General features: G+C 36.4%; 1 protein-coding gene across 1 annotated transcript in view; it reads left to right on the forward strand.

The window, feature by feature from the left end:
- Positions 1 to 14106, forward strand: part of CRIM1 (cysteine rich transmembrane BMP regulator 1) — a 174367-nt gene that overhangs the window by 92187 nt on the left and 68074 nt on the right. The window contains exon 5 of the mRNA XM_058021151.1: positions 11392 to 11513. Within this exon, the coding sequence (XP_057877134.1) occupies positions 11392 to 11513 (122 nt within the window). The remainder of the gene's footprint in view (positions 1 to 11391; positions 11514 to 14106) is intronic.

The following is a 14106-nucleotide window of genomic DNA, read 5'->3' on the forward strand; positions in this document are numbered from 1 at the left end:
CTTGCAGCATATGCATGCTGGCTTGAATATCTTGCTGATAATGTAGGATATAGTAGTATTCTTCTGAGAGGAGAGAAACTTCCAGGATTAGTATGTTCACTAAATCCCAGTAGTAAGTTTCACATGCTTCTTAAAAAAATTCATACCATAATCCTTAATATGTTGTAGATTTGAAAAAGTTCAGAAATAATTGATCTATGTTTATCTATCAAAATTTCCAGTACTTTTTTTCTACCTGAGTCCTAGCTTTAAAACAAGCAGTTTCAAGAATGATATGGTGAGATGAGGAGAAGATAAAGCAATTGTAAGTTAAGCATAGCAGGAGCAGGTAAATTTCATATGTCAAAAAAGTGATTAAAAGCTTTTTACAGATGCAATCTTGCAAGATTGGAGCCCGAAAGGCTTGGGTTTGATGGATGAGACTCTTTGAATTGGCCCATTTCACTATCACTTTGTTACAGATAGCTGAATGGCATTGCAAATGCAGCCCTCTCAGTTGGCTCAAGTGGCATGAAGGAGTAGGATTATATTTGTATTGTTTAGAAGAAAACCTCTGAAAAAATTCTTAAATGAATTAGTCATAGAATTCCTTTTTCCTTGTTTAATGGTCTTTGCCCTGTCATTTTTCCCTTCTGTGTGGCTAAAATGTCTCAGTCTGGGGCTGCTCTGAATGGCAGTGCCACCATTTGGCCTGCAGTATGGTAAGGAACTAAAGTGTGCTTGGTCAGCAAGCCCAAGTGCTGAGTCTCTGGATGATCAAATCTTGTTTTACATTTTCATCATATACTCAGCCCCTTTGGAGAGTCAGAGGGGCAATTAATAAGTGCATTAAAGATTTACTTAGAAAACAGCCCTGTTCTTCCCCCCATCCCAAATTTGTAAATATTTTCATTTTTATACAGCTCATGACAATGAGTAATACCTTGATTTAGTAGGAAATAATTTTTTAGATAAGGTTTAATTTAAGCTATATCTGGATAGAAATGGAATATAACTTGGAACAGAGCTAGACTAGAATTTTCTATCATATTTAATTGCCTTTTAATTTATAGCAAAGTAGGAAGTTAGAGTAAATCTACAAAAATCTACTTCACTTCAAGAATCTTCTTAAGAGAATGCTCTTTTTTATCTGTCCAGTACTAAAATATTTTTAACATGAGTGTGCATCATTTATCAGTTCTAAAGGCATTAAGGCTAAGTAGCAATCTAGCTTTAAAATTTGTGTATAACATTGCTGAATTTGTTTTGATTCCAAAGGAAGAAATTACCTATTTTATTACTTTAGTCTTTTGTTTCTAATAAAAACTTATGTTGCCTTGGGCATAATAGATATATCATTTGAGAAATTCACCATTAGCAGTTTCACTTGTACTTTTCAGAAAACCTAGAGATATGTTAAAAGACATGCTGTCTTTTCATGTAAGTGAATTGAAACAAGGGTCCTGTGGCAGGTGATTATGCAAAAATCGCATCTCTTTAGAAAGCATTTAAATTTACGTAGGATTAGTGTAGTGATAGGGCAAGGGATAATGGTTTTAAACTGAAAGAGGGTAGATTCAAGTTAGATATTAGGAAGAAATTTTTCACCGTCAGGGTGGTAAAACACTGGAACAAGTTTCCCAGAGAACATGTAGATGCCTCGTCCCTGGAAGTGTTCAAGGCCATCTGGCTTTGACCAGCCTGGTCTAGTGGAAGTTCTCCCTACACATGGCAGCTGTTCTATGATTCCATGATCTTTAATCCTCCTAGATCACTTTGTTCAGTAAGAAATTGCTTTTACTGTACTTTATCTGCTTTTATGGCACTTGGACATGTTGTTATTGTATCATATATTGTGTCCACAACCTGTCACAGCATTTGCCAGTGTTGTGTATTTCATGATACATCAGTGTCTAGGCAACCTAGTGCCAGCAACACAAAAATCAGCTCAGTTTTTTTCCTCTCAATCTGTGGCAGCCACCAGAATCATAACTGGGAAATTTACTGTTGCACGTCCCCTTTTAAGCTATTGTCAAATAAATTTCCATTGTATTTGAGAGTACCCATACACAGGTAGTTGTAAAAACAGAATAATGTTTTTATTCTGACAGAACCTGTAGAGGTGGCCTCTGAGTCCCTGATTAACTTTGCCGCTATCCCATTTAGTATGAAGGGTATTGTGCACCTGTTCTGTTCATTCCTCTTAGCTTTTTGGTTGTTTCAGATCTTCTCTATGTCATTCCTTGTGAGTCTCACATTTGTCTAGATTTTCTTAGGTCTTCCTGTCTTTGGAGGACCTTCATTTCATTAAAATGTTTTGGTGTTCCATACAGCATTCACCACTTGGATCCCTTCAGCTTTCTTCAGAGGACAGTCATGATTTTCCAGCAAGTGTAACTTTTTCCTCATTTTCCCCTGTACTAGTAACCTCTCTTAAGCAACTTTTGCTGATACAGAGGTCTCCCTTGTATTTGATCTAGAATTTCCCTCCTTCTCCTCCACCCATCTCATCCTCAAGAATTGGTATCCAAGAGAAAGTGGTTTTGGATCCCAGTTTTTGCTAGAGGAAGGTTCAGCTGGAACTGGTAAGACAAATCATGGATCCAAGACCTGTATCTTCCTGAGACTTCTATTCAGGGATCGGCTCCTGAGTAACCTGGGTAGCTGGGTCAAAGGTCTGTTTTAAGGACTCTGCAGAAACTTTTTTATGCCTTCAGTTCTGTCATCATCTTCTCAGAAACTCTGGTTTCTAATCCTGGCCAACTTGCTCTGGTTGTTTCTCCCACACTTCAGCTCCAGCAGGCCACTTTGCCATCTCAAGTGCGTCACTACCGTGGCAGTGCAACACTTGGTGTTGAATTGGAGACTCTGCTCCTTGTCGAAGAGGCAGGTTTATATTGAAAGAAAGCTCTACATTGATGACATTTGAACCCATCCCATGTTCCATTCAGGCAGTAGGCTTTTGTTTAATCGTTGGTGAATAGAACACTGTAATCTTTTGGAAGATTCATAATATCTGGAAAGCGGTGTTTAGGCATTTTTATTCTAGTCTTTAAAATCCTCAGAAGTTAGGAAGTGGTGAATATTTTTCCCAGGAAAACCATTTTGCTTCATTCAGCTCTGCTGAGATATTCAGTCCTGCTTTTACAGACTTCACTTTACGGAATATCCACAAAATGCAACGATAACAGGCATGTTGTGTAACCTTTCTAGGTGACCCATGTTTCATGTCTGTCTTCTCCTGATGTCTTCCAGGAGAGGTAATGAATTGCTGAACTCAGAGTTCAAGCATTCCCCTTCTTCCCTACTACAGCTGCCTCAGGAATTCCCATGTGTTCTCAGTGTGATGGTAGTTATTGCTGCCTTGGCGTTGAGCCTCACTGTGTGGGTTGTTTTGGCCAGCAACCATACTTTCCTGAAGTACAGAAATGAGGAAAAGATGATATGTTGGTTGGTTGGTTGTTTCTTTAAAGCCATCTCAATATAAAACTTGAACAGAAGCTCTTGAAACACAAGGCATTTCTGGAGCCCGATGGCTGACTCCTGAGTGTCAGAGACCTCAGACAAGGAGAGGAAACATGAGAATGTTTGCAGAAGAAATAGCCTGTAAATCTTTTGCAGAAGAAGCTATAAGACATTGTAAATACAGAAGTCCCTGCTTGCATCTTTTATAAGATCAGCGTTTTGTGCCTGTATTATCTGTTAAAAATACACATCTGTGGTCTTCCACCAGCTTCTAGGAAATGTTGAATTGGAAAACCTGAAAGGCAATGAGACTTAAGGAAGAAGCACATTTCTCAAGAGCAAAACAAAAACAAAAAAACCCCAAAAACAAAAACAAAACAAAAAAAAAACCAAAAAACCCCAAACATTTCCACTGTGAAACTTGGAAAGAAATTTTAAACCAGATAAATTAAAGTGACTCCTAATTGTATCTACTTTTAGGTGGTGTTTTATGCTTGAAATTAGAATGAAGTTGTAGTGTCTATAGAATTTGGTTTGTTTCCATTCTTTATAAGCAAGCTGGTGTTTGAACTCTTTCAGCTTATAATAAGCTGGTAGATGTGTCTCTCTGTTTCAATTTTTGTTTGCACTTGTTGACCTAACAATTAGTGTGTACCTTGATCACACTGAGTATTGTTTTTCCTCTTTCTCCTGAGACTTCCCGCTGTGTTTTCTGTCATTTATTCTACTTAATCAGCCATTAGCTTGTTTGGAAATTGAATAAGTGATTTAGTTGAGAATAATGTCTGACTTGAACAGGCAAATTTCTGTTTGTCTCACAGGGATCAATAATGTCTGACTGTTTTCTTCAGTCTCGCAAGTGCACAGATGTCTAGGGAGACCCATGTACATAATAATGTAATAGAATTATAATTTGGATGCCTGCATTTTAAAAGTGAAGTAGATATGAGAATTCCCCAGCAGTTTCCAATGGTACTTGGAGCAGATATAATATCAACATTACAGAGGTTATATGAAAAGTGTGAAGTTGTGTTTCCTCTAGAAAATAGCAGGAAATGTCATGTCAGAATTTAGCAGCCACAAATTCTCCTTCTTTCTTCCTTCTCAAAATATTGAATAACTAAGAAGTGGAACTGAAGGTTGTGGATCATTTTGAAATGAAAACTGGTTTCTCGCTGCTGTTCTTTGAAATGTCATTGGTGAATTTCAGTCTGGTTTCTGCAAAGCATTGCAGTTCTTGCATGTATGGTTTCTACTACATGGAAAGGGTCTCATTAATTGAGTAGAGTTGTTTGGTCTCAAAACCACTTAGATTTTAGAACAAATTTTGGTCTTCGTTTTTGTTCAAGATCAGGTTGAATGGGACTCTGAGCAACGTGATGCAGTTGAAGATGTCCCTGATCATTGCCAGGGTGGGACTGGACTAGACAACCTGTAAAGGTTCCTTTCCAACACAAACTTTTTTTTTAACCTTCCCTAAACTTGTACAGAATTGCCTTCAGGGATTTGAGAAAGGTAGTTAATAGCATGAATGGCATGGAAAAACTAAGCATGAAATAATTATTAGGGGTTGGGTTTTTTTCTAGCAAAGAGGAGAAAGTGGTCATGAAATTAAATAGTCAAATAAGTTAGTAATGAATTTTGGAGAGGTTTCTGGAGTTTTTTCCTTTTTTGTTGGTTTTCAGGTGTTTTTTTGTTTGCTTATGGCAAAGCCATCTCTGATGGCTTAGTTGTAGAGAGATATGTCATTCAGGAGTAAGAAAGTTTGGAGTTAACAATATGGAAGTTTATGAATTATTTATAAAACTATCATCTGTAAGTGATTTTTGACCAGAAGTCCTCAGGAATTGTGTTTTATTTGTAAGAGGATGAAATATTTATAATTCCTCATTAAACAGTAGTTGAATAAGAAAAGAAATAGCTTTTCATAGTATCAGAAAACTGAAATCTTAACTAGTACCTTATTTTTAGATTTGAAGGGTGAAGCTGATAAACCTAGAAGAAGAGTAGCTGAGGTACACAGTGGTAAAAACCATAGATTCCATCAACAGGAAAAAGCACCTGCTGCTATGGCAAAATGTGAGAAAAATACAGGCTTGAACTAGTTTATGTTGTATTTTATTTCCTCTGCTGATGAATTCAATACATATATTTGTGTACTTAAAAAAAATCAGGGCATTTGAAAAGTCAGTGTGTTTGGTTGCTGGTTGTATGCCTGCTGCATCTCTGGCATCACTCTTTTGTGTCTATCCTCTTCTTCTGTCTCGGCCCTCAGGGAAACAGAGGAGTTGATTTATATTGGTCAAAGGATGAAAGGAAGTTTTTTAGTCAGATGAACTCTTTAGATCCTGATCAGCTTTGGAATCCACTTGATGTGAATGCTGATTTTTATGACAACTTCCCTTGCTTAGCATCTGTTTGCTATCTCCTAATGCTAATAATATGCAAAAGATGCACAAAAAATGTTCCCTTTCATGGTATCTTTAATTAAAAGCTAGATAGTTGACTTTCGTACTATTTAAAAGCCCCCTGTGTGTAGAGCTTACTATACTCATGGAAAAATTCGCTGTTATGTTGGGTGTCTCTAACAATATCTGGAATTTTAAAAGGAATTCTTGCTTGGGAGCACACTAACTTTAATTTCTCAATAAGTAAGCCCCCTGAAAAATTAAAATAGGAAGAACTTCCATATGAGTCTGTTTATATAGCAGTGATGTAAAACTTCTGAGCATTAGCAGTCTCATAGTAAGTGTTATATGCATCTTCCACAATTTTTATCATCTCTATTTAAAGGTTTATTATTAAACTTTGAAATAAAATACTTAAAGATTTGCATGAAAAAATAATATTTTCATTACTGATTTTCTGAATATTATCTTTAAAACCAAAAATTCATGAAAAAGTGATACTGAACTTGCAAGCAAAAACTCTCCAGTCTGTCTGACTTAGGAAAATTCTAGTTGAAATTCATGTATGGTGGTGTCCCAATGGCTTTGGCTTTGCCTGCAGTGCAGGCAGTGGCTTTGTCCTGTCTGCTTAACTCACCTTGTGGATTCAGGTGTGAATAACATGGAAATAATTCTTCAATTATTTCATGAGATTGCTATGTCAATATTTAATTTTGCTGTATCATTACTTATATCATGCGCTTGATGGTAGCCAGAGTCTTGCAGTTAAACTTTCCTTTGCCACTGTCAAGCTTTGATAATGCTAGTCTGAAAATTCCTGATTTCACTGTATCCTTAAGTGCTTATATCATTAACACATCTGTGCAAGTTTTATCTACTAATAGAAGTGTTAATAATGTTAATGTAAATTGCACTAGATTGCTGCAAGGGGGCAAAAAAAAAGGTCTGTGATAAAATCTCCACAGGAATGTGATGTATGTTTCAGGAATGCTTTTCTCTAGTCTCAATGCTCTAGACTTTAATTTTGTTTTGATCCTCAAAATAAATATCCCTCTTGTCAATACACCCCTGCTTCAACCCTCCCATTCACTGATACTAAAGCTTTTTTTCCAGGGTGCCTGTTCTTATTTTCATAGCCATTATGCCTTGTGCCTGGAGAACTCTTTTGATCCTACCATCAAAACAGCTTTTCTGGGGCTGAGCAAGCCCTTCTCTCTTTAAATCTGTTTAATAACAGAAGTAAATGAACCAAGATAATTGGATTTGAAGTAAAAGTTGTCATTTACAAGTATTCAATTTGAATTTATTTTTAACTTCTACCTTTTCCTTTTTGCACTTTTGGGGACATAAAGAAAAGAGCTATTAAAAAAACCCCAAACAACAAAAATCAAACCAAAACAACCCCACCACCAACACACCTCAAACATAAACTAAACTAAACTTATTTATCTTCTGAAGAACTTTAAAAATCTATTTTAAAAATCAGGCCATTTGTATTACTGAAGGAGTCACCTTCCTCAGTCTATAAAGCATTGGTTGATGTACATTATCTCATTTCTGTTTCTTTATATACTGAAGTTTGCCTTGCTCAGTTTTTGAAATTTATAGGATCACTGTTGTTGGGTGGGTTTTTCTTGGGGTGGTGATTTTTTGGTGTTGGTTGGGGTTTTTTAGGTTTTTTTGTTTGTTTTTTTAGCCTGAAGAATTGGAGATAATTCTGTTTATCATTCAGGTTGATTTTATATTTGCAAAATTTTAGTATAGCAAACCTCTTCCTCAGGATTCCTGGTTCCTTCCAGGCCATGCCACCACCCTTTCAGGTGCCACAAAGGCTCTTACTTTGCTGTTTGACTCTTCTTATGTCCTTCTGGGTCCTCTTGTAAGGTAATGTTGTACCCTGGTACAGGACTGTTCTTCCTTGTTAAAAGGACATGTTGTTGGCTTGACTTGAGTGCTGTTATGGTAATAATATGCCAAGAGACTTGTTTCCTTGCAGCCTTTGCTAATAAGGTGTGTCAGGGGCACATACTGGGTGCCAGCTTCCTGGTACCTCAGGTATTGCCCTCCCTTTAGTGCTGGAACTCTGGGATGGCACAATGCCCTCTGAAGTTGCAGTGCTGTCGCTGCAGTGCTGTCACTGCAGGGAGAAGGTGCCCCACAGGGCTGGCTTCTCTCGGGGCAGGTTTCCTTGTAGCAGCTTCTGCTGGGAATGCTTTCCTTGGGGATGCTGCAGTTGTGGGGGCAGCAGCTCAGGACCAGCCTGGTGCCTTACTGAGCAGTCTGAACAGCTGGATTTTAGAGAAATCAGCCTGAGAGGGACCATGGCCACTGGCAACAGGCTTAACTCAAACTGACCTGCTGAACTTCCTCAATCCTAATGTTCCATTACCAAGGGTGAGATATACACAGGTGGATAGCTGCCTGTGGCAGAGCACAGACCTGGGCTGCTCCATCCATCCCTCCGCTCCAAAAGGCACTTCACAAAAATCTAGTTCTATAAAGCTCATCTTGCTCTCTTGCTGAGAATGGGATCGCTTATTCCAGATTTCCAGATGTTGTTTTGGCAGCATGACAGCCATGCTCAGCTACCAGAGTTCCTCTCTGACAGACTTCTGTCTCCAGAACAATGTTTTCCATGCTAATAGCCTGGACAATGGTCAAAGGTTTTCCTAGCAGAGCTGGCTGAAAAGAATGAAGACTATTTAAAGTCCATCTGAGATAATTTTCTACTTTGACATTCTCTTATGCATGGATTATGTTTTAACCAAATGGGAGGTCAATTTATAAAATTTTGGAGTGTTTGAGGTTTTGTTTGCTTGCACTGTGCATATGTGAAACTTTCATTACTCTAAATCAGAGGGAGTCTTTTCTGGAGAAAAGAATGTTGGCTCCCACCAATCTTTTAAATATCTCTTTCATCCCTTTTTATGGAAGAATGTCCTATCTTTAGTTATTTCAAGTGGTGATTCATAGTTTGTTGTGGTTTAGTTTTGTATTTTGGTTCTTGTTTGGGTTTTTTTTGAGCTTGAGTTGACTGGGAAAAAATGAGCGGGAAAGTACAAGTTATTAATCTAATCATTCAATATTGCAGTTCTATGAGTTACAAGGAATATGAGACAAAAACAAAGATGATACTTCTGAGAAAGCTTGTTGTGAAGGCAGTAGAACTAAGTGTGGTAATTTAAGATCATGAAACTTGAAAAATCAAGATCCACAACTATTATCTGAATGTGTTCTATTTTATCTAAATTTTCAGGAAGTTTGATTTACCTATTTTCCCAGAGGAAAATGAGAATCCTCATCAGGATGTTTAATACCAGGCTATTGAAGTGAAATTGCAAATTTTTTTGGGCTTTTAATACCACTTACAGATTGTGCCTGCACTTTTTTTCTGTCATATATGTTTTAAAAGATTTTTTTTTTCTTTTTCATTAGTAACATGTAGGTAGCTATTTCTGGGTTTCATTCTTCTCAGAAAGCAAAAACATCTTTCAAAACAGTCTGCTATGTGGAATGTCCTGGTTTTGCATGGGAGGTACCCATGACCCATGCAAAACCAGGACATTGGGTTAAGGTACAAATTCCATGAACCTGACAGTTGTAATTTTTCTTTTTCATTGATTACTAGAGCTTCTTTTCCCCTCCACCATCTTCCTGTCCTATTGGGACAGCAAAAGTGAGAGATATTAGTAATTCTGTAAAATTATTTACAGTAATCTTAAAGGGAAACTGCTGTCACAAATCCTTTGGATTTTTTGATCACACGAGTAGAAGCCAGAATGCCTTTTCTTCCTTCTGCATCTCTGATGGCAAACAACACATGGTAAAGAAAATAATTAGGTTCCCTCTGTCTTTGTATTTACAAATAAGTTGAGAAGAAAATGTCACAAGCAAAGATGTGATAAATAAAACTTTGATTTTTGTACTCTTACTGTTTTTGTTTTGTTTACTCCATTGTCCTTTACTCTCATGGGAAGCATAGTATTATTAAAAAACAAACAAAAAAACAACCAAACAAAAAAAAAAAAAAAAAAAAAAAAAAACCAAGCAAACCAACAAAAAGAAAAAGAACACCAAACCTTCAAATGCCTGCTTTAAGGCTGTTGCTATACTGTAGCATATATGTGCACATAAAGTTATCTTGATGTATTTAGCATTATTTGTGAAACTGACTTTATCTCTTTACAGTAACATGCTTCTGTAAAGCAGTATTTTAAAAATCCTTTTCAAATAATTTAATAAAGGTTCTGTGAGATTCCTTGACTTAACTTGTATTTCTTGCAAATTTCATTTTGAGTACTACCTTACACTGGAGAACATAACAATTTTATCTAACACTGATGAGGTTATAGGGAAAGATATTAAAAACCTCTCTGTTGAGAGGTGATTCTTCCTCGTTCATTGGATGGTGATCTGAGATGAAATGGCTGTTGGGCAGTTAAGGAGACATGCATGGCACAGAAGAACCAAACTTCTTGCTTTTTCAGCATAAAGAGTAAGAAATGCAGTAAGGGTTGATGCCACTTCTTGTTGTTTAATGTGGGGGTTACTTAAAATATTGGGATACTTGGGATACTTAAAATATTTGAAATGTTTATTAACAAGTAGAGTTTTTAGTTCTTTAACTCATAATTGCAGGATCTTCTATTTCTTAAGCAGGAATCTTAAGCATAATTATATAAGCCGGAATCATTGCTGCTTATCCCTAAAATGTGCTCATTGTTCAGGGCAAGAACTCTGTTAAATGTCAACTTATCAAAATTCTTAAGTGTTTGACTTTTAAACTGTTATGTTAATCATAAAGCAAAGAATCTGGAAGCAAACATGACTATTGTTTCTCTACATTTTATATCTCCCAGTTCATTAGGCTGTTTTCTTAAACAAGCAGATAAATACTACTTACATGGAGAAAGCAGTCCTTTTAGAATGATCCAAAACTAACCACAGTGTTTAATATACCTAGCTTCCCACATTATTTGGCGTCACATGTAATTGGTTTCACCTTCTACAAACTGCAGCACCATCAACACCAAAAGAGAACTTCCAATTATTTTCCTTCAGCTTAGATTTAATGATTCCAGTCTTCCTTTCTCTTTAATTTTTCCCAAGATTACGCTGGATATAATTTGGTTTCTTAATGAGAGAACACCCTTCTGATGAGTGAATGCAATTTCTGTTATTAGCGTTTCATCAGTTTTGGTAATTCAAGACAGAATTGGAGGAGAAGCCTTATTTTGCAAGTCTGGAGAACACAGTTATTACAGTTTTCAAAGTTTTACACAGAGCAGAAGACCACCATTGGTGTTGCACACTGCCACCTTTTTGTTTACTTGACAGCCAACAGAGTTTGGATAGTTAAAAAGAACCCTTCAGGTTGATAAAATATCTTGGTTGTTGAGTTAATAAAAGATGATTCTAAGACATGAACATGCCAAAGCTCTACCTTGTGCTCTGACTTTATTTTTCTCTTGCTTATTCCTTCACCTTGTACATGGCTTCCTTTATTTACAGGTGTTTCCTTGCTGTTCTTTGGTTTCAGATGCGAGTGTCTCACTGGTCTCTGTGGTTTCCCCATGTGCGAGGCGGGCTCCGTGCCCCAGATCGTCTCGCGTGGAGACGGGACGCCCGGCAAGTGCTGCGATGTCTTTGAATGTGTCAATGGTATGTGAAACTTGCCCTAGCACCTCAGCAGGAGGGGGTTTTGTCTCTCTGGGGGATGCTGGGAATTTGGTTTTTTTCTTATTATGTTGTCAAGATCTAAGAGAATAAATGTTCTTGAATTTCATTCAGTAAGAAGGAAGTGGAAGTTTAGGTGAAGAGACTGATGTGGGAAGCTGTAATTTTGAAGTTGTCACACTGCTTTATTTTCTGAAGCACTTTTCTCTCTGACTCAGGGAATTATAGTTTTAGCAAGACTCCCTCACTGCATGTCTTTAATATAGTCTTTTGCCAGTAGCAAACACTAGAGGCCTTCTAGAAGTGAAATTTTTGTTAACATCACAGCTGCTTGTGGCAGCATTCTTAAGTGAAGGCATGCTGTTTTGACTATGGGGTTTGCTTTAAGAATCAAATTCAAAGTAATTTTTAACACACTTGTACAATTTTTAGAAATTATAAGACAGTGTAGGAATATATTTGTTATCATTCTTTGCTTCCCAATCTAAATGTTAAGAAAATAGTTAAAAACCTTAAATTTTTCATGTGAGTGACTCTTATCTAAGGACTGTTCTGTATATAGAGCTGTATATATATGCTGTGTATATATGTATATATACGTATATATATGTATATATATATATGCTGTATATGTGGTGAATTGTGAAGAAATGGTATTTTACTATTGGTAAGGGGGAAAATACTCTTGAAGGATTGCATAATAATTTCTGACCATTAAAGATTACAAGCTGTTGCAGTATTTACTAATTAACATTTATCCAGCAATATTTGATCTTGTTAAGTATTATGTGTATCAAATGTTTGAAGCAGCCTTTATTTTACAATTTTTATTGAAAAAGGAGAGAGAGAGAGATTTCTCCAGGAGAAGGTCTATGTTATTTACACATATCAATATTTGAAATACACAAATGCTGATTGAAAATAATAGTATATATAATGGGATATTATATATAAAAATTAAGTTTTCCCATAGGAATAAAAGAATTTCTGTCATGAAGAGTCACAGATTCATTAGCTTTTAGAGTAATTCTTTCACTGTTTGGGTAAGATGATATGAATGCAGCTTATCTACTTTTTGTTTATGTACACTAAAGTAATACTCGTCTTTTTTCATATTTGTTTCATTCTGATAAAGTATCATTTCTGAATCTGATTTACCTGTGTGAGACACCTCAATGCAATGTTTAATTCAGGATTTACTTTAGTAGTTTGAGCAAGAAATAGAGAGCCAATTTCCAATAGGCTGTCTCAAAGGTACAAACCGCCATGCTAATTGCTTCTCTGCAACCTGCATGTTATTTTTAAATACTGCTGACTAAAATGTTGCAATCTATATAGTGTAGCAGGTGTGAGATGGAGCTGTTTAAGTTTCCCACTTTTTTTGGTGATATCTTCATGTCCTATTTCCAAGTAGAAGTCAGGCTAATTTTTCATTGGTAACAGTGAATTTGGACTGTCTTTAGCACTTTTGCCCTGAGCATCACCGCCTTATTGTGCAGTGTAGCCCACTCCAAAGATCCAAGCTGCTTTTGGATCAACATTCCTTTTTACCTCTCAGGCTTTCCTGTACTTTAATAGCCTATGAATACAGAGTAAATTGGAAGAAGAAATAGGAGTTTTTGAAGGGGAGGTGGTGCTACAGAGGGAAGCAGAAAGGGCAGCTTGGAAAAAAATTAAGATTTTTTAGGTTTGTCTTATATATGTCCTTAAAAATAATTTTTAATATATCCCCGGTCAGTATCAAAATTATCTTCAAAAGAAAATAATCCTGAGAAAACTGGTCAGAAAAGTGAATTACTTTTTTTAGAAAATCACATTTGTCATTATGTTACTTAGTGCTACCATCACATTTTAGAAACTAATGCTGTATGACATGATTTTAAAGTGCTCCAAGCAAACCTCCAGGTTCAGTTATTAATGATGCTCCATTTTAGAAAGAAGAAATAATTACAAACCTGAAGATGATCAATATTTTTAATAACAATCTGTGAGCAATTGTGAAACTACTCATGAGTGTGGGACATTTGTATTTTGTGGCGTATCATTGGTAGAGAAGACAGAATACTCATAGAACATAATCTGCATTGCTTTATAATTCAGGGTTTTTTCAAATGTATTTTAGCATGTTTAGGAGGTTTTTTTTTTCAGGGACAACTACTACAAATAAGCCCTCTGCAACCTCTAAATTCGTAGAAAACTAATTCTTACAAGACCTTCCAGATTCATGTTTAATGCAATGACAAACTGGTACATGTGTGTGTATGTGTGCAATAAATCCCTACCATTACTTTTGTCAGTTTAAGATGAAGAGGAGGGGGGAAGGTTCTCAGTGAAACTGATAGTTGAATTCAATATTCAGTTCTGGGTTTTTTTTGCAGTATTTTGAAATACTAACAAGTGCAGAGGAAATACAATTGATATCAGTAACAGATGGAGAAAATATCTTGCAGTGATAGGCTTAGATCAATTTCTTTGCTTCATTAAAAAAAATGCCTTCAAAGCAAGGAGATTCAAATCTGTAAGATCTGGGACAAGCTGTTCTCAGTAGTGAGGGTGGCTAGCTGTTGGCACAAACTCC

The sequence above is a fragment of the Melospiza georgiana genome, chromosome 3 (genome assembly GCF_028018845.1).
Source record: "Melospiza georgiana isolate bMelGeo1 chromosome 3, bMelGeo1.pri, whole genome shotgun sequence".
Lineage (NCBI taxonomy): Eukaryota > Metazoa > Chordata > Aves > Passeriformes > Passerellidae > Melospiza > Melospiza georgiana.